At 54.2% G+C, this 19,564-nt stretch overlaps 2 protein-coding genes across 2 annotated transcripts; both read left to right on the plus strand.

Moving 5' to 3' along the window:
* Positions 1-754: 754 nt before the first annotated feature.
* On the plus strand, positions 755-1,431 carry Kiss1 (KiSS-1 metastasis suppressor). The gene is made up of 2 exons (XM_042681920.1): positions 755-869; positions 1,139-1,431. Exons 1-2 carry the CDS (start codon positions 755-757, stop codon positions 1,429-1,431), a joined length of 408 nt encoding a protein of 135 aa, XP_042537854.1.
* A 7,788-nt stretch (positions 1,432-9,219) lies between these two features.
* Positions 9,220-17,807, plus strand: Ren (renin). Its single transcript, XM_042681952.1, has 9 exons — positions 9,220-9,488; positions 11,233-11,383; positions 11,904-12,027; positions 12,867-12,985; positions 13,580-13,776; positions 15,619-15,738; positions 16,031-16,175; positions 16,386-16,484; positions 17,469-17,807. Exons 1-9 carry the CDS (start codon positions 9,394-9,396, stop codon positions 17,628-17,630), a joined length of 1,212 nt encoding a protein of 403 aa, XP_042537886.1. The 5' UTR covers positions 9,220-9,393; the 3' UTR covers positions 17,631-17,807.
* Positions 17,808-19,564: the final 1,757 nt, after the last annotated feature.

The following is a 19,564-nucleotide window of genomic DNA, read 5'->3' on the forward strand; positions in this document are numbered from 1 at the left end:
AGGGCAGTGAAGAGCCTGCCCAAGGCCCTCCTCCACCCCCAGCACACACCCGCTCACACACCAGGCCTCATTCCCACTCACCTTTTGCACACAACTGGCTGGACTCACTGTCGACTCGGAGCTAGCCTATTTTCCTGCCAACAAGTATAGTGAACTTAATGAGCCTTTCATGTCAAGTGCCTTATACCAAATTAGCCTTGTTAGCCTTCAGAACCAAGGGGAGAAATTACACTTGGGGTGGCAGGGGAGGTGAGCCAGTTAAGGTGACCTAGTTATTTTCTGGTCTTCACTGAGCCCTAATACAGCTTATTTGTGGGTGCCAACCCTTATCAGGGACCAGGCTGCAGCACCGTTATGGGAGAGCACATTAGCCTTGGTTACACTTTTTATTAATGTTTTCTTTTTGGTGCGTATACGTGTCTGTCCTGGGACTTGAATTCAAGACCTCGGCACTGTTCCTTTATTTATTTATTTATTTTGCTCAATGTTAGCGCTCTACCACTTGAGCCACAGCTCCACTTCGTTTTTATTTTTTTTGCTGGTTAATCGGAGGTAAGTGCTTCGTGGACCTACCTGGCCCTGCTAGCTTCCAACCAGGATCTTCAGATCTCAGCCTCCTATCTAGGACTGCAGTGCCCAGCCTCCACTTTCTTGATTTCTTTTAGTCCAACTTTTTCATTTGTGTTTATATATTGAAGAAGCATTTGTTGAGGCCCTACTGTGTGCAAGCTTCAAGCATTTGGGACGCCACGCGATGGTGGAGCCTGGCCCTCCGGTCTCCAGCAGCGCTCCCAGTCCCAAAGGGGTGAGGCCGGTTGCTGAGACTGAGCCAAGAGGCCAAAGCATGGGCCCAGAAGAGGGCCCCAGCCGTGCGTCCCCTAAACGCTGTGGGTTTCCTTGATTTCCAAATCCCAATCTGTTTGCTTCCTAAAAGGAAGTCGTTTTAATACCAAGGCTCTTTCGGATGATTCTAGAAAGGGTTCGAAACCAAAGCAAATGACCCAAACACCCATCCTGGAAGGATGGTGGGGATGGAGTCACCCCCTCTCAGAGGGACAAGCCCGAGGGGGACCCGAGCCCCGACCCTTGCCCCCAACCCAGACCCTGGCCTCACCTTCCCGTGCTCTCTCTGTCCTAGGCCACCGGCCGGGCCTCCTAAGTCCCTGGGAGCAAGGCCTGGGGTGCGCAGAGGCCAAGCCGGCCCGGCCTGCGCTGAGCCCCCGGGAGGCCTCCCTGTGCCCGCCGGGCCAGGGCTCCGCGGGACCCCGGCGGCCCGGCCCTTGCGCCCCGCGCGGCCGGCCGAGCCCTGCGCCCCGGGGCGCGGTGCTGGTGCAGCGGGAGAAGGACCTGGCGGCCTACAACTGGAACTCCTTCGGCCTGCGCTACGGGAAGCGGCTGGCGGCGCCCGGGAGCCGCAGGGGCTCACCGTGAGCTCCAACCCCACCCCGGGGACTCGGGCTGGGGTCTGGGGGACTGCAGGACCCCGGAGGCTGGACGGGCAATAAAAGAAGAAATGCAGCCAATTCACTGGCGTGTGCTTTGTGGCTCATCATCATCATCATCATTATTTGGTCAGGGTGGGGCTTGAACTCAGGGCCTGGGCGCAAGGCCAGCGCTCTACCACTTGAGTGGTTGATTGGAGATGAGTCTCCTGGGGACTTTTCTGTCCAGTCTGGCTTCAAGTCCCCATCCTTAGATTTCAGCCTCCTGAGTAGCTGGGATTACAGGCGCGAGCCACCCGTGCTGGCTGTGGCTAATTTTTGCAAGCAGCTACAGTGCGGTCTTCTGCCAACTGTGAGGTATCTGGGGGATGGAGGCCGGAGCCTCTCCAACTAGAGAGGCTGCAGAGCCAGGCTGCTTCCCGCGCTCTGCTGGGGCTCGGGGACAACCACCATGCTTTCCTTCTCTGACAGCATGAAAAACTTTCAAAGGACGGAGGAGCCCCGCTGGAAGGCAGTTTGAATATTTGAACAGCACCACATTTCCGTGAAATGCTTTGACTCTCAGCCAGGCTCAACCCACACTTTGATTTTATGCTAGAAAAATGGGTGGGGGAGCAGCCCCGTTAAGTACCTTCCCCTTAATTATCAAGGAGCCACTTGGGCAGCGGGACCTGGAAGACGATGCTAAGCTCTACTGCCCTGTTCACCAAGGCTGAACTATCATCCGGTGTTGCAATTGGGCCGAATGCCCCAGCCACCGAGTACAAGGAGCAGCCACGGTGGACAGGGCTCCTCCAGGGAAGCCCAGGATGGTCTAGTAGTGCATGCTGTTGCTTCCCGTCACTCTTGTTAGAACACCCTTCCCCTCTCCCTGCCATGACGGACAGTTATCCCCCCCCCCCTTCAAAGGCAGAACATTGAGGTCTGAAAAGAAATATGGCTCCCTAGAGACACAGAAGCAATGGCTGGCAAGCCCCGTAGCTCTCCGTCCACTGTCGCGGTCACGGTTGCATGCTCAGGCCTCTCAAGTGACAGGCTGGCGCCTTGAATCTCCTGGGGTGCAGATCAAGAAAGGGCAAGTCAGCTTCGTCAGTGGGCTACATTCCTGGGGGGTCCAGTAGCTGGGGAAAAGAAATTTTGCTAGGCAAAAGTAGAACTTGTCGGGCTGGGAAGGTGGCTCAGTGGTAGAGCGCTTGCCTTGCATGCGTGAGGCCCTGGGTTCGATTCCTCAGCACCACATAAGCAAAAAGAAAAAAAAGCCGGAAGTGGCGCTGTGGCTCAAGTAGTAGAGTGCTAGCCTTGAGCTGAAGAGCTGAGGGACAGCGCCCAGGCCCAGAGTTCAGGCCCCACGACCGGACCACCCCCCGCACAAAAAGTAGAACTTGTCATTAGACAACTACCATCTGGCTCACAAGACAACTCAGCCCTGTTTGACAACCTCAGGGTCCCCCGCCATTGCTGCATTATCTAGGGTGGAGATGCCCTTTCCCAAGGGGATGGTAGGGTCCACACAACCCCCGCCCCCCCCCCCTTCCAGGGAAGCACCAGTGTTCCACACATTACCTAACCGGGAACTCCACAGGATGGAGGCAGAGCTGTGTTGCTATAGCAACGTGATAGGCTGCCATGGGAACTGAACAACCTGCCCCACCCCCATCTTTACCCTTGAAACGGCCCTCCAGGATTTCTCAGCTCATGTATGCAGCTGTGAGCGCGTGTCATAGCTTGTCACCATGACGCTGTGGGCACCCGGAAGGGCATTTCGTCTCCAAACAGCCTGAGTGTGTCTGGGGAGGGGGCTTGGGGGACTGCTGCCTTCAGGAGCAGGACAGTGATCTGAGTTCTCTGCTTTCAAGGCAGCCATGTCTGTGCATGGGGGTGGGGGTGGTAAGAGAGGAAATACGAGAAACTGCACGCATGTTCGTATGCGTGTGTTGTGTGACCTTACATGTGGTGCAGGACCGCCAACTGCATTCCAGGCCCTGTCAGCCCTCACTAGACCAAGATCTCTGTTCTAGCTGCTTCAGTCAACAGCTGCCCACAGCGGCTCCCTGCGAGGCTCTGGGCTTTCCTGTTCTTGCCTCTATGTCTTGGGGAAAAGGATGGGGGTCTCTGTGGGACAGCAGGGGTCTTTGGTTTTATGTGGCTTCAGTCTAACTTTGAACCTGCTCTTGGACTGGGGGAGGGGGGGTTGGGGGAGGGGCACCTGGAGGCTGGGAGGGCTGAGATGGAATCTTGCAAACTTTTTGCCCAAGCTGGCCTTGAACCATGTTCCTCCGGATCTCTGCCTCCCAAGTCTTAGCTAGAGTGACAGGCTTTAACCATGGCACCCGGGTTTGAAGCTTTTTTTGTTTAAACAGACCCTCAGTGTCAGGTCGGGGAAAGTAGTTCCTTAGGTTACTGGCTCTCATGCTTCAGGGTACAGTCTGACCCTAACACCTGGGGTGCGCCTCATTTGGGGAGCCTGCTGTGATTCTCTGGGCAAACTCCCAGGTCCCTGCCCATCCTCCCTACCCCTGGCCCCTGCAGCAAACCAGACCTGTGTGGACTGCCTCCAGCTCCCTGGTTCACCTTTTCAAGGGGTGTCAGGTCGGGCTCACCCCGCCATCCTCCAAGGTCCCCATTCTCCCCCTCACACTCCCCTTCCACCCGTCCTCAGCGCTGACTCCAACTCCCCCAGACCCCAGAGCTCTGATAATCCGTCCTTCCTTTAGTCCATCCTTCTCCCCACACAAGGCAGCCCCAAGCAGTTATTAAACTCCACCCTGGGTCTTTCTTTCCCTTCAAGGCCTCTGCAGGGCTCGGTGTCTCTGTCTGATTAACAAATTCCTCAGAGAAGCCAGCTGGGGTCCTTCAGGGCTGGGGAGCAAAGCGTGGAGCAAAGCCAGGTGGGAAGGGAGGACTACTGGAAGGAATTGGCTTCCATTTTTCCTTTCTCCTGCTTCCGTGTGTGTGTGTGTGTGTGTGTGTGTGTGTGTGTGTGTGTGTGTGTGTGTGTGTGTGTGTGTGTGTGTGTGTGTGTACTGGAACTTGAACTCAGACCCTGGGCACTGTCCCTAAATTTCTTTACTCAAGGTTGGCACTCTACCACTTGGGCTACATCTCCACTTCCACCTCTTGGGTGGTTAATGAGAGATAAGAATTTCACGGGCTTTTCCTGCCCAGCTGGCTTTGAACCACGATCCTCATAGCTCAGCCTCCTGAGTAGCTAGGCCTATAAAGGCGTGAGCCACCGGCGCTGGTTCCATTTGCTTTTTATGAACAGCAGCAGGACCTGCCCAAACATCCTTGGCTCCCAAACACAGCACTCAGTTTCTACCTTTTATTACCTTTTTCCGGCAGGGGCCTTAGTGAGAGTTTCCTGGTAAACACTGGTGCCAGGAATGAATCCATGCCAGGTTTAAAGCAGCACCAAACAGGGTTTTACTGCTGCCCGGCCTTCCCTCCCTCCACCCTCGACTACCCCAGACCTCCTGGTACCTGAATCTCCTTGGGTTTACTATTAACATGGAGAAAGGTAGGATTGGGGGCCCTGTTTAGAGCAGCCCCCAGGCAATCTCTGGTCTCTGGAGACACCCCCACCCTCCTCACTCTTCACAGGGCGGGGGGAGGGGGGAACGGTGCGGCTCTGCTGGATTTATGCTTCCCTTCATTGCTTCTTATTAGGGCTCTGCTCTGTGGGCAGAGGGCAGGGACTACAAAACCCTCTCCTCTGCCCCCACATACTCCACTTCCCTGACCTTGAACTTGAGCTGACGTAGCCTGGGCCGAGATAATGGCCTCCTGAAGAAGCTCTGTGAGAAAAACTGGACCCCTGGGCAGAGGGCCTGGGAGGTGACCTACAAGGATCGCACCCACTCTCCTTCATTTAGCCCAGGATGCGGGAAGGCCCGAGTTCAGAGGGAAGGGGACCGGCCTGGACTGCCTCCCTGTCTCCCCTCCAGCCAAAAGGCTGGCAGGCAGGAAGGACCCAGGGAATCTTCAGACACCAGAGCTGGAAGGCCCTGGACCAGGGTCCCCAGACCCTCACACCACCAAACCTGGGAAGTTAAGGCCAGATGTTTCTCCAGCCATCAGCTTCTCAGGTCTCAGCTCTGCCCGCTGCTCTGCCTCTCTGAGGCCAGGAGTTTCAGGTGGCCCTGGGGCTTCTCTCTTCCAGTTCAGTTTCTCTGGGACCCTCGGCCAACCTTTACGACTTGATCTCAGGCTCCTGGCTCCTTCTGCCTCTAGATCATGGCAGTGGTACCCGGTGTCCAGTGCTCTCCCGCCCAGTGCTCCTCTCCCAGCCTTCCTCACTACTCCACGGGTGATTCCCTGATCTCTGCAGGTGGACTTCAAGTCCCCGTGGGACTCGCCTCTCCTCACTTCTAAGTTGCACTCGTGTGTGTGTGTGTGTGTGTGTGTGTGTGTGTGTGTGTGTTACACACTGGGAGGGAGCCAGGACAGAGGTAAAATGAGGCTGAGTTGGATAGGAGAAGATCTAGGTCTACTGCTTTGAATCTCAGCCCAGCACCTGTGGTTCATATTTATAATCCTGGCTAAAGTCAGAAGTGAATCCGTAGCTCAAGTAGTAGAGCACTAGCCTTAAGAAAAAACGGTTCAGGGATAGCGCCCAGGCACTGAGTTCAAGTCCCAGAACCAGCACAGGGAAAAAAAAAAATTCTAACCTCAACCTGAAATATATCAGAACTCCTGCCACACTGTGTTGGAGTCTAAACTGTAAGAAATTCTCCATTCCTACCCTACCCCCAGCCCCCTTCTGTGGGGTTGATAACAGCTGTGTGTGTGTGTGTGTGTGTGTGTGTGTGTGTGTGTGTGTGTGTGTGTGTGTGCACGCATGCGCACACATGCCTGCTGGTTATTGGGCTTGAACTCAGGGCCTCATGCTCTTGCTCAGCGTTTTTGCTCACAGCTGGTACTTTACTACTTGAGCCACACCTTCAGTTTTGCTTTTTTAAATAGTTAATTGGAGATAAGGGTCTCTGACTTTTCTGCCTGGGTTATTTCAAACCATGATCCTCATAGCTCAGCTTCCGAAGTTGCTAGCATCACAGGTGTGAGCCGCTGGTGTTCCTTTCTGAATCCCACTGGCTCGTCCAGCCGTGTTGACATCAGCAGTCATTTTCCCACGTGCTCTGCAGTCCCAGCACCTCCTCTGAGCTGTGGGAATGAACCCCACACTCTTCACTTAGCGCAAAGTTCCTCAGGTAGCTGGGTAGTCATGCTAGTGGCTACACCTGAAATCCTAATTACTCAGGAGACTGGGATATTTTTTTAGGTCCAAGACCAGGACTTGAACTCAGTACCTGACGATTTTTACTCACTGGCTAGCACTCTACCAACTAAGTCACACCGCCAATCTCTGGGCACTAAGACCTGAGGATCATAGCTTTTTGTTTTTGTTTTTTCAGTTGTGGGGCTGAACTCTGGGCCTGGGCGCTGTCCCTCAGCTCTTCAGCTCAAGGCTAGCGCTCTACCACTTGAGCCACAGCTCCACTTTCTGCTTATTCTGCCTATGTGGTACTGAGGAATGGAACCCAGGGCCTCATGCATGCAAGGCAAACACTGTACCACTGAGCCACCTTCACAGCCCCTGAGGATCATAGTTTGAAGCCAACTGAGTTAAAAAGTCTGTGAGACTCTATCTCTCATTAACCAGCAAAGAGCCACAACTGGAGCTGTGGCTCAGATGGTAAAGCACCAGTCATTAGGAAAAAAATCCAACCAAGAGCACAAGGCACTACTAAATTCAATTCCCGGTACCCACACACAGAAAAAGGTACCCTCAGCAGCATACTAGAAATACACAATGAAAGTGGCTGGTAGTGGGCTGGGAATGTAGCTTAGTGATAGAGTGCTTGCCTAGCATGCATGAGTCCTGGGTTCGATTCCTCAGTACCACATAAATAGAAAAAGCCAGAAGTGGCACTGTGGCTCAAATCGTAAAGTGCTAGCTAGCTTAGAGCAAAAAGAAGCTCAGGGACAGTGTCCAAGCCCTGAGTTCCACCCCAGGATTGGCCAAAAAAAGAAAGTGGCTGGTAGGACTTACTGTGACAGGGTCCCTGGGCTGACCTCCCTCCCCCGGCCGCTCCCATTCACTCTCCCCTGCTCTCTGCCCCCTTTCTTCTGGAGTTTGGGGCTATGATATGGTCACAGCCATGCTAGGAAAGAAGATTCACTCTTGAGCCTGAGATTCACGGATGGGCTTTCCACCAGCAGCAGCCTCAAGATGGAGAGCTACAAGATTCATGGGAAGAGGTCCCCAGCCCAGGGGGCTGCACAGTGGTACGGGGGATTTCCAGGTCCCCACGCTGCCCCCCGAGTGTGTGAAGACACGCTGCCTAGCCCTGGGTTGTGGGAGTCTGGTCTGACGTGGACACCGGGACACGCCTGCCAGCCTGGGCCTCTCCACCCGCTCGCCGTGTGGGTATTGGACCGGCAGGTCCTGCCCTGGGATTTATCAGGACCTTCTCCTCCCCGCGCCCTCTGCCAACCTCCCGATGACATCACCTACCACGTAGACGGTGACCCGAACGGACCTGACCTCTCAACTCCCTGGGCGCCCCCCTTCCAGCAGCCTCAACTCCACTCCCCTTCGCCACCACCCCACAAGCCACTGAGCATTTGTTTTCATTGGAAACCGTTCCTCCTCCAGGCGAGCAGACACCCCCCGCCCCCCCCCCCCCACACACACTGGCTCTTTTCACCAGCTCACCTTTGCTCTCTGCCCATTCCAGCACCTGCCCTGCCTGTCTTCACCTCTCTCCTATACACTCACTAGATTCTCCATCCACTTTCAATCGTGTTTTTGTGCCAGACGTGTAGCTCCTACCTGTAATCCCAGTATACAGGAGGGTAAGGCAGGAGGGCTTCAAGCTCGAAACTAGGCTGGCTACATAGTGAGACCCTGTCTCAAAATTTCTTTTTCTTTTTCCCTTTTATTTTTCCTTTCCTCCCTCCCTCCCTCCCTCCTTCCCTCCTTCCTTCCCTCCCTGTCTTTCTCTCTTTCTCTTTCTTTCTTTCTTTCTCTCTCTCTCTCTTTCTCTCTCTCTTTCTTCTTTCTCCCTTCCTTCTCCTCCCCTCCCCTCTCCTTCCCTTCATTTCCCTTCCTCTTTCTTTCCCCAACCTTAAACTCCTTGGCCTCCTTCTCTGGTCATCCCAGCCCTGAGTGAAGCAGCCACACACGTTCTCTGCATTCATGTCGGAGCAGCTGAGCGCTGTGATGTAGTAGGGAATCAGACTTGCTTCTCATAAAATTCAGGAGAAGGGTGAATAAACAGCACCCACTCTGGGATTTAGGGGTCAGGTGTGTGTTGGGGTGGGGCTACACCGGACTGCTTGTAATGCTGCAGAGAAAATGGAAGGCGGCAGAGAGAGCAGAGGGCCCTGCGCTGGACACCCCGTCCGCCCGGAGCCGTCTGCAGAACTTCTCAGGCCTGGCGGGCCGCGGCCTCCATCACAAGCCTGGGCCAGGCACTGCTCCTCCCGCTCAGGAACGAGCAGCCTTTCACCAGGTTCTGGATGGGAAACGGGGACGTGGGATGGAAGCAGCCAGCCGAGGGCAGCACCAAGGGCCTGGGGGGGGGGGGGTGAGGGAGAGGGGGGCCGTGGGATCCGGGCCGGAGTCTGGAAATGCAGGTTCCGAGGCGCCAGCCTCAGCTCTGACCTCATCCCTAAGCACTGGTGCTCCTCATCAGCCCCTGTCCGACTTGGGGGTCACAGGGCAGGGCAGGCAGGGCACACTGGTGCTTCCCACAGCCCCCTCCCCTTCACCCTTCACCCCCCTCGGTCCCACGGTGGGATTTATTGCTGCCTGCCCTGCCACCTGTCCCAGGGCAATAAATCAAGGCAGGAAGCATGAAAAATACCCCAAGTGTGCGGTGCATAAAAGAAGGGCTCAGGGAGCCACCAGGCTTCAGAGGACCCCAAAGAACCGAGACTAAGCAGCAGCATGGATGGATGGGGCGGACGCCATCGATGGGGACTCTTGCTGCTGCTCTGCGGCTGTGCCTTTGCTCTCCCGACAGACACCGCTGCCTTCAGACGGTAACTGGGGGAGAGAAGGGGGGAGGGGTCCTCACCTTCCTCGCACCCCCAGCTTTCAGATATGTGGGGTTAGCCAGTCCATAGGGCAAGCTAGTCAGAGAACCTGAACCCGTCCAGAGTCAATTGACTGCCTAGTATCACACAGCCAATAAGTACATGGCTGTGTGTGTGTGTGTGTGTGTGTGTGTGCGTGTGCTGATACCAGAGCTTGAACTCAGGGCTTCTGTGCTGTTCCGTAGGTTTTTTGCTCAAGGCTGGTGCTCTACCACTTGAGCCACACATCCACTTTCAGCATTTTGCTGCTCTGGCAGTTAGAGTCCTGTACATTTGACTGCCCAGGCTGGCTTGCAACTATGATCCTCAGATCTCAGCCTCCTGAGTAACTAGGATTGCAGGCACTGACAGGAGCCTTCATTTTTTGGCATCTGTAAGACAGAATAGCTGCCGGGCACTGGTAGCTCACGCCTGTAATCCTAACTATTCAGGAATAGTTAGGCTATCTGAGGATCATGGTTCAAAGCCAGCCCAGGCAAGAGAGGCCCATGAGACTCTTATCTCCGGTTAACCACCAGGAAACTAGAAGTTGTGGCTCAAAGTGGTAGAGGGCTAGCTTTGAGCAAAAGAGCTCAGGGACATTAGCCAGGCCCCGAGTTCAAGCCCCATAAACAACAACAACAACAAAATACAGACTAGCTGGTTTTCAGAGGTGTGAGTGGGTGTGTGTGCTAGGTGGTGGACGTACAAGAATTAACTTATATTCATGAGTTCCTAGTCTCTTCAAACTGCCTGCCAAAGGGGATGGAAGGGGCCAGGACAAGAAAGACTAAAACTTGGGCCCTAGACATATTTCTCTGAGGGTGAGGCGCATAGGCACTGTGGAGATGATGCTGGCATCTCTCTGCCCAGTCCAGTTCAGACAGTCCACAACAGCCCTGACTCTATGCCTGCCCCTAGGGCTCCTGCTAGCCCCTGCAAGCTGCTGTGGGAGTCTGCTGCCACCTACAGGCCCCATGTGGCACTGTCACCCAGTGGTGAGTGGGTACTCCTGGCCTATATCTCCCCAGAGGGGATTTCACTGTTTCCTATTATCTATGGGCACTACCTACTTATAGGCAGCAATAGGAGCATCATGGTCTGATGCAGGCCTCATAAAACAAACTGAAGCTGAAAGAACTGGGGGTGTGGCTAAAGTGAGAGAATGCCTGCTAGCAAGTACAAGGCTCTGAGTTCAAACTCCAGTATTGCCAAAATGAATTAAAAGGCAGCAATGACACAGTGGTTTTTACATCTCTGTCCAGCACAGTGAGGCAGAGTAGGTGCAAAACACAGGATGGTGAGATGGGTGGATAGTGGGGAGGGAGGAGGGGGTTGTCCTGGGGCTTGAACTCAGGGCCTGGTCACTCTACCGGAGCTTTTGTGGTGATAAGAGTCTCATGGGCTTTCCTGCCCAGACTGGCATGATCTTCAGATTCCAGCTGCCTGAGTTGCTAGGAATACAGGTGTGAGTCGTGGGTTTTATCTAAGTGATGGATGGGTTTTATCTAAGTAAAACAAGACCATGGGAGGAAGCTGTTTGACACCATAGCAGGCTTACCTATGTGCTTAGCAGTCCTGGGGCCGAGGAGATTCTTGGGCACTATGGCTAAGTTGAGTGACAGATGTCCCGCAGGACACAGGGGACTCTGAGCTCTGTCACTACAGCAGGGGTCCAGGGAACTTCTGTTTTTCTCTCACCTGGGTCTAGGATCTTCCTCAAGAAGATGCCCTCAGTCCGGGACAACCTGAAGGAGCGGGGAGTGGACATGGCCAGGCTCAGCACCCAGTGGAGCCAAGTCACCAAGAAGCTCTCCTCTGGCAATCATACCACCCCTGTGGTCCTCACCAACTACCTGGATGTGAGTGCCCAGCTCGGCCACTTTCTCCATCTTCCCTGTCTCCTTTCTCTGTGAGACCTAAGTCTTCTTTTCCTGCCAGGCTCACTCTTGTTTGACTGAGAGTACTCTACAAAACTCTTGCCTTATACCCGAAAAGCCTTGGGCACAGAGGAGCTAGTCACGGGCAGAGTTCAATGAAAACCAGGGCCCATTCTCAAGCCAGACATTTCTGGTGAAGAGAAAGGCATGTAACCTCAGATAGGGTTCTGGTGATGACTTGGTTTTGCCCAGCCTGGCACCTCTTGCCCCAGTGGTGTCTCAAGGTTGGCATTTTCCTTGTTCTTTGCTTTCCTGCCTCACTGAGCTACATCCTGGGATGCTGGGGGCTAGGGCCAACGCCACCCAGGCCCTGCAGGAAAATGGAACCCAGAGAGGCTGTAGGTCTTTGGCCCCAGGGACCACAGGTAGAACCAGGCAAGACCCAGCACCCACAACCCCTCCCGTACTTCTCCACCCTGTACTCTTTCCTTTCCCCCTGCAGATCCAGTACTATGGAGAGATCGGCATCGGTACCCCACCCCAGACCTTCAAAGTCATCTTTGACACAGGTTCAGCCAACCTCTGGGTGCCCTCTACCAAGTGCAGCCCTCTCTACACTGCCTGTGGTGAGACCTAGCACTGCGACTTCTCCCCATGCCCCCACTCAGCTGCTTTTATGCAGTCCTGACCTAGGCCAGCTAAACCTCGCTGCTGTGAATGAGCTGCTTCCTGTCTGCCTCTGTGCCCCCTGACTCTGGGAGGAAAGGGGAAGGTAGCTCCCATTCTCCTGATACGGCCAGCTCCAGGAGTCACCTGACCACCTACAAAGCCATTTCCCAGTGTTCCTGAGATTAAACCACGCCCAAATTCTCAAACCCCTTCCAGGCCCTTTGTCTATGTCTGTCTGTCTGTCTGTCTCTCTCTCTCTCTCTTTCTTTCTCTCTTTCATCAGCTGTGGGGCCTGAACTCTGGGCCTGGGTGCTGTCCCTCAGCTCTTCAGCTCAAGGTTAGAGTCCTACCACTTGAGCCACAGCTCCACTTCCAGCTCTTTCTCGTGGTTGATTAGAGCTAAGAGTCTCACAGATTTTCCTGCCCAGGCTGGCTTTGAACCACGATCCTCAGATCTCAGCCTCCTGAGCAGCTAGGATGACAGGCGTGAGCCCTGGGTGCCCAGCTCCCTTTGTCTCTGTCATCCTCAGCCTTCGTCAATAACCTGCTACTAAGCGCTTACTACTGCGCCCAGAATCTTCTCCAGCATTGTGAGCTTTACTATGTTTAAGTGCTTCATTGGAGACAAGTATCTCAAACGTGGGAGGGCAGAAGGGGTGCCCAAGAAACACAGTCCAGGGCCTGCTCTCAGTGCCACTCTCCATGACCCCCCCACCCCGCACCCCTGCACCTGAACCTCAGCCCCACCAGCCATGCCCACAACTTGCCGAGACCTGAGCCTGTGTCCTTCTACCAGAGACCCACAGCCGTTATGACTCCGCGGAATCCTCCAGCTACATGGAGAATGGGACAGAATTCACCATCCACTACGGCTCAGGGGAGGTCAAAGGCTTCCTGAGCCAGGACATTGTGACCGTAAGTGCGGTTGCCCCCTGGGCATCTGGACCCTGGGTTACTGGGTCCAATCACTGTGTGATGGATGGCGGCTTTTGCTTCTCACCTGCACACAGATTTGTCTGCCTGAGGCCACCGGCCCACACAGGGCTCTCAGCCAGGTCACAAGATTGTGGCTGGGCTCAGTCTTTTAGGGTCAGGTACAGTTTGAAGTTAAGAGTTGGGGGTTGATGGCAGGGCTGGTTTTCTTGGCCCTTCCCACTGTGGAATTTCTCTTGCCAGAGTAAGCAGGAGGCAATGGGAAGGGCTGGTCTGGCTGTGTGAGAGAAGTCCTTGGCCTGTGATGAAGTGGGCAGCCAGCTGGGGGGGAGGGGATGCAGAGTGTCCAGCATGGTCACTACCTGGCGGACAACTTCTCAGCTCACCCTGCAGCACTAGTCAACCCCAGTTCCCTCTGGACCCCATGCTGAGGATGAGGGGAGGTGGCGATGGTGGTGGTAGAATTATCTCACCCCAAATTGCTATACCCAGAGGCAGATTTGTTCCTGGTGTGGAAGCCCAGCTGCAGGCCCCAGCAGGCAGCGGGCTCAGCCTCTTGGGCTCTTCTCCCCGCAGGTGGGCGGGATCACGGTGACACAGGTGTTTGGAGAGGTCACAGAGCTGCCCCTGATACCCTTCATGCTGGCCAAGTTCGACGGGATCCTAGGCATGGGCTTTCCTGCCCAGGCCGTGGGTGGCATCACCCCCGTCTTTGACCACATCCTCTCCCAGAGGATCCTAAAGGAGGATGTCTTCTCTGTCTACTACAGCAGGTGAGCCTGTGACTCCAGGGCTGGGGCTCAGGGAGGGAGAATGAAAGGAGAGTCTGGGCTGGGGTTTTACTGTACTAGATTAAGTGATAATCAGTCAACAGCTCCGGCCTCACTAGCCAAGATGGAAACTGCTATTGATCTAAATTAACTGAAATGAAATGAGGCCAAGCATGCGGTTCCTGCATTGCACTGCTTTCCCAAGGCCAGCAGTCCCCGTGGAGGTAATGATTTCCATGCTGCACGGTAAAGGTCTAGCTCCATCATGGTGGAGGACCTTGTCTGGAACCAGAGGAGAATGCAGTTGTGAGAAGGCGATGGGGGGGGGGGGGGAGACAGGGGGAAGTGGGGAGGACCATGGCTCCTCCCACACGGAAGTAACCACCTTCATTGGCTCCTGTGCTTATTTGCTTGCTTGTTGATTCAATCAAAGCTGTGTAGGACACACTATGGTGGGCTGGGGGCGGGGGGTACAGAGATCCTCCAAGAGTGCAGTTTAACTGAGGATGGGTATGACAAGCATTCCCACGGCCAGTGCTGGAAACAACAGGTGCTTTTCAGATCTAGGCTGGACTTCTGTACAATCCAGCCAGCCCTGGGGAAGCTGGGGTCAGCTCCTGAGTGGGGCTGTGATCCAATCCCAGCTGCTGGCTTAGAAAGAAGGTCTAGGCCGGAAATGAGGTTGGAAGGGTTAAGAACACAAGGCCAGTGGTCGTGGGAGTGGAAGAAAGAGTCGAGAGCAATCTCAGAAGTGAGAAGCTCTCTGGCTGGTAGTAGAAGAAAAAAAAAAAGCATTAAGGAAAGGCCACCGATTAGATTGGGGGGAAGACAAGGGGGAGGGAGGCTCTGGAAAGAGCCTTTAGAGGAAGTAGAGGCAAGGCCTGAGGCGAGCAGTTAAGCGTGGAGGTGGGAGTAGGAAGTGGAGGTCACAAATGTAGGCTGCCCTGGGAAATCCAACCAGGAAGGGGAGGTGAGGGCCGTGGGTGGTGTGTAGGAGGGGAGATGGAAGAGAAGCAGGGGAAGGGAGGGGCTTGTAAACGCTAGAGGATGCTGGGGCAAGGCTTGTGGGTGGAGGAAGAAGTTGATGGAAGTTGAGATGGAAAATTTGAAGAGGAGATAAATAAGGGCTACTGGAGTCAGGCCATGCCTTGAGAGAAGGCCCTGTCCTTCACCTTGGACTGGAAAGAAGGAGTTATCCAGAAAGATCCTGATATATATCTATATCTATACACACACACATATATATTTTATATATATATATCTTATATATATAAACATGTGTGTACATAATATCTATATACTATATATTATATTATTATAAGTTATGTAATATGTTACATATAATATGTTATATATTATATACATATATACACACACACAGAGGGGACTTGTGCTACAGCATGCAGCATGTACAAAAATGCAATTTATTGGCACTTGTAGGAAAGAGCATGGGCAAATCTACTAGGCACACTTGTTTGTGTACACATGCCCCTGCACACATCCATGGATAACTAGAAACCAGCCCTGGGCTGGGAAGGTGGCTCAGTGGTAGAGCACTTGCCTTGCATGCATGAGGCCCTGGGTTCCATTCCTCAGCACCACATACACAAAAAGAAAAAAGCTGGAAGTGGCGCTGTGGCTCAAGTGGTAGAGCGCTAGCCTTGAGCTAAAGAGCTGAGGGACAGCGTCTAGGCCCAGAGCTGTGGGTGTCTGTAGGCAAGGACCCCCCTGTTAGCAACTCCACTGCCCGAAGGGTGAGAGCGAGTACTTTATCCTTATCCGGCCCAGCAACAGGGCCTGAGAGGCTTCCCTGAAGTGAGCCTCTCTGCCCGCCCTCTCTTTTAGGGACTCCCGCCTGCCAGGAGGAGAGCTGGTGCTGGGGGGCAGTGATCCCCAGCACTACCAAGGGAATTTCCACTACGTGAGCATCAGCAAGCCGGGCTCCTGGCAGATCACAATGAAGGGGTCAGGCATCCCCAACCCACCGTTGCTGCCATCTCTAGGGCCAGGCCTCTCTCTAAACTTGGCCACTCCTAGCGCACAGCCTTGATCTGCCCTCAGCCTGCTCGGTCCTGGATGGGGGAATGGGAGGTGGTGGGGAGGCGGGGCCACATGCTGAGGGGGAGGGGACAACACCATCCTCTCTGCTCACTGCCTCCTCCAAAGCATCCCTGCACCACCTGCATGGCTTCCTGTCACCACCCTCTCAGCCTGGGGTGCCCGTCAGCTTCTGTCTGTCTGACTGTGGCCTCCCCAGGGTGTCCGTGGGATCGACCACCTTGCTGTGTGAGGAGGGCTGCGTAGCAGTGGTGGACACAGGAGCCTCCTATATCTCGGGTCCCACCAGCTCGCTGAGGCTGATCATGGAGGCACTGGGGGCCAAGGAGCAGAGCGCAGATGAAGTAAGATGCTAAGGGAACAGGACACTGCATGGGGGCGGGGCAGGGAAACACCACCCACGATGATCCCTAAAATCACACCATTTCAAGCCTCTGCCTCCCCTCTCATACCCCCCAGCCCTCTCCAGAAAAGGGGTCAGGCCAGAGACAGGGCTCCTTGTCTACTGAGAACCTCCCATACTGAAAGGGGCTCCCTTTATCTTCTCCCCTCAGTATGTTGTGAGCTGCAATGAGGTGCCCACACTCCCCGACATCTCCTTCCACCTGGGGGGCAGAGCCTACACACTCACCAGCGGGGACTACATACTACAGGTACATAGGGGTGGGCAGGGGCTGTCGACTGAGTGTATTGGGGGGAGGAGTCGGGTTCTCTTCAAACTTACCTGCTCATGCCACCTGGAGAGTTTTTAACAATCCCAGGACCCTGGCCACCCTCCCCCGCCATCTGTTAAGTCAGAGCCTCTAGACATGATGCTCAGAAATCAGAGCTTCCGAAACTCCCCAGGGTTCCGATGAGGAGCCAAATGTATGGATCGCTGTGCAGTCTCTCTGCCTCTGTTTTCTCACCAAACACTCCCGGAAATCTATGTTTTTATACATTCCTATCCTCTTCATGCTTCATGTACTCAGAGAAGTGAAACAACTTGTCTTAGATCAGAAGCTGAGCTAGTACAGCAGGCTCTTTTTTTGGAGGCACTAGAGTTTGAACTCAGGGACTTGTACTTGCTAGTAGTAAAGCACTAGCTTTACACTTGAGTAACACCCCAGCTCCTTTTTGCCTTAGTTGTGTGTGTGTGTGTATGTATGTGTGTGTGTGTGAGAGAGAGAGAGAGAGAGAGAGACAGACAGACAGAGAGAGAGGATCCTGAGGCTTGAACTCAGAGTCTGAGTGCTGCCCCTGAGATTTTCTTTTGCGCGTCTAGTGCTCTACCACTTGAGCTGCAGCAACATTTCCAGCTTTTTGCTGGCTAGTTAGAGATAAGAGTCTTACAGACTTTTCCTGCCCAGGCTTGTTTTGAATTGTGATTGATCCTCAGATCCTCTCAGCTTAGGATTACCATGCCTGGCTCTAGACTGTCAGCTCTTGAAAGTAGCCCCAAGGCCAAAACTGCCCAGTGTGGCTGCATCTGGGGTGGGATGCAATTTGGCTTCGCTAAAATAGTGAAGACTGATCTGAGGCCCAGGGGGACAGAAGAGAAAACAATACACTGCTAAAGACAGCTGTGGGAGCCAGGGAAGATGACAGAAAGGTGGTCCTGGGCTGAGTCACGGAGCAACCCTCTTGTTTACCGCCAGGACTCCTACAGAAACAATGACCTGTGCACATTGGCCCTCCACGGCCTGGACATCCCTCCACCCACTGGGCCTCTCTGGGTCTTGGGTGCCAGCTTTATCCGCAAGTTCTACACCGAGTTTGATCGGCATAACAATCGCATTGGCTTTGCTTTGGCCCGCTGAGGCCCTTCAACTGTCTGGGTGACCTTGTCTTCTGTACAAGCAGGAAGCTGCTACATTTTCTAGGAGGCCCCTCTGCCTAGGCTCCGCCCTCATGTGAGGACACCTCTTAGCCCCGCCCCCCAGCACCAGCCCTTTCCTGCTTTGAGAATACACAGAATAAAGACTCCATGTTCATAATTGGCTGCATTTGGGTTGACTGGAGCTTGAGACAGAGGGAAGGGGCAGGCTGAGTGACGTACGTGTGTGTGCACATTCACCCCATCACAGGTTCCTGCAAGCAGGGTTTATGCATCTTTGGTTGGGAACTTTGCAGAGAACCAGTCTGTGCCCCTAACCCCATGCCCGCAAGGGCCAAAGGTGATAGTAGACCTTGGCTCAGAAAGATGCTCACAGAGCCAGCTCTGAATCCAGGCTCTGGGTTACTGAGCTAGCCAGCCCTGTCTCCCCTGCCGGTGGCTCCTACCTGTAATCCTAGCTACTCAGGAGGCTGAGATCTGAGGTTCTCAGTTCAAAGTCAACCTGGGCAACCAAGTCCATGACACTCTTATCTCCAATTAACTAGCAAAAAGCCAGAAGTAGGGTTATGGCTCAACTGGTAGAGTACCAGCCTTGCACAAAAATAGCTAAGGGACAATGCCCAGGCCCTTAATTTAAGTCCTAGTACCGGTACAAAATCAACAACACCACCTAAAAATATAAACTATCAGAGATCCACTTTATACATGGGGAAACAGGCTTGGATGATGGGAAGTATTTGCCCAAGACCACCTGGTAAAGAAGCAAGTCGGGAAGGGTCCTAAGAATGGTAAAGCAAACCTAGAACCCAGGTTGTCTGAGTCAGGTCCTAGAGCTTTTCGCACCTGATCACATGATGGTGTCACCAGACACCTGAGGCCACACATGCACACCTACACGGCTATCCTTCCTTCTCCCATTCTTAGTATTCCCAGGCTGTGTGTATGGTAGGTATAGCTTGGGAAACGGGAAATCTGCAACCACCCGAAGCCACCAACACTGTCCTCTCACCATGGCTACAGATGCCTCATTTGACCCCAAACAGGTCCCACTGAGCGGCCCTCGGTGCCTCTAGGATTGCAGCCTCCTTGCATTGGGGTGGGGAGGAGGACAGGACTTCTCTATCCTGTAGCACAAGCTGTCTGCCGTGTCCCGGTGCACAGCTGAGAGCAACAGCCTCGGCTTCTGGGTCCCAGGCTCTCGCTGAGTCTCTGAGTTCCCTTGTCCTGTGGGGCTTTATTTCCTTATTGCAAAAGGGAGAAGGAGCTGGAGGCAGAGTCCTCTCCAGCCTGGGAGATGCTGGGGCTGAGGGGCCTCAGGGACGCAGCCCTTCTCCCAGCCTCTGCTAAGTTGCACCCCACACAGCGGCCACCTCAAGCTATTTCCACTTGAAATAAAGGAAAATGGCACTCTAGCTATGTTTCAAATGTTGTCTAGCCACTCGTGGCTGGCTAGTGGCCACTATACCAGACAGCACAAAAATTGCCAGCGCTACGGAAGTTCTGCCAGATAGCAATGCGCATAGGGCTTTGTGGTTGAGTGGGCCAAAAGGACAACTTGGGGACACAGAGAGGGCCCCTTCTGTAGGTACTTCTCAGCGTGTGTTGGGGGACAGTGTGAGGTCCCTGAGGCAGGACATTGAGTGGCCTAGACCTTCCTGTGATGCGGAGGGCTGGTGGGGGGGGGGGGCTGCTCAGGAAGTGACAGAGGACCAATAGGAGTAAGGGGGTCCATGGGGGTGTCCATCCATGGCTCCTCTTCCCCAGAGCAACTCTGATTGGGGGGGGAGCCTTCCTTAGAGAGTCCTACTTGCCACCGAACAGCTTGTTTGTGCCCTATAGATATGCCAGGCCAGGAATGGAGGCGTGGATCAAGTGGTAGAATGCCAGCCCTGACAGCAAAAGCTAAGCAAGAGTGTG

The sequence above is a fragment of the Dipodomys spectabilis genome, unplaced genomic scaffold, assembly GCF_019054845.1.
Source record: "Dipodomys spectabilis isolate Male_0828 unplaced genomic scaffold, ASM1905484v1 ptg000069l, whole genome shotgun sequence".
NCBI lineage: Eukaryota > Metazoa > Chordata > Mammalia > Rodentia > Heteromyidae > Dipodomys > Dipodomys spectabilis.

Bases quoted from the DNA above. Each gene is read 5' to 3' on its own strand.
- Kiss1 (XM_042681920.1), top strand. From the start codon at position 755: ATGGTGGAGCCTGGCCCTCCGGTCTCCAGCAGCGCTCCCAGTCCCAAA. The intron at 870-1,138 runs GTGCGTCCCCTA...TCTCTGTCCTAG, and splicing joins CCCAGAAGAGGGCCCCAGCC to GCCACCGGCCGGGCCTCCTA.
- Ren (XM_042681952.1), top strand. From the start codon at position 9,394: ATGGATGGATGGGGCGGACGCCATCGATGGGGACTCTTGCTGCTGCTC. The intron at 12,028-12,866 runs GTGAGACCTAGC...TCCTTCTACCAG, and splicing joins CCCTCTCTACACTGCCTGTG to AGACCCACAGCCGTTATGAC. The intron at 16,485-17,468 runs GTACATAGGGGT...GTTTACCGCCAG, and splicing joins GCGGGGACTACATACTACAG to GACTCCTACAGAAACAATGA.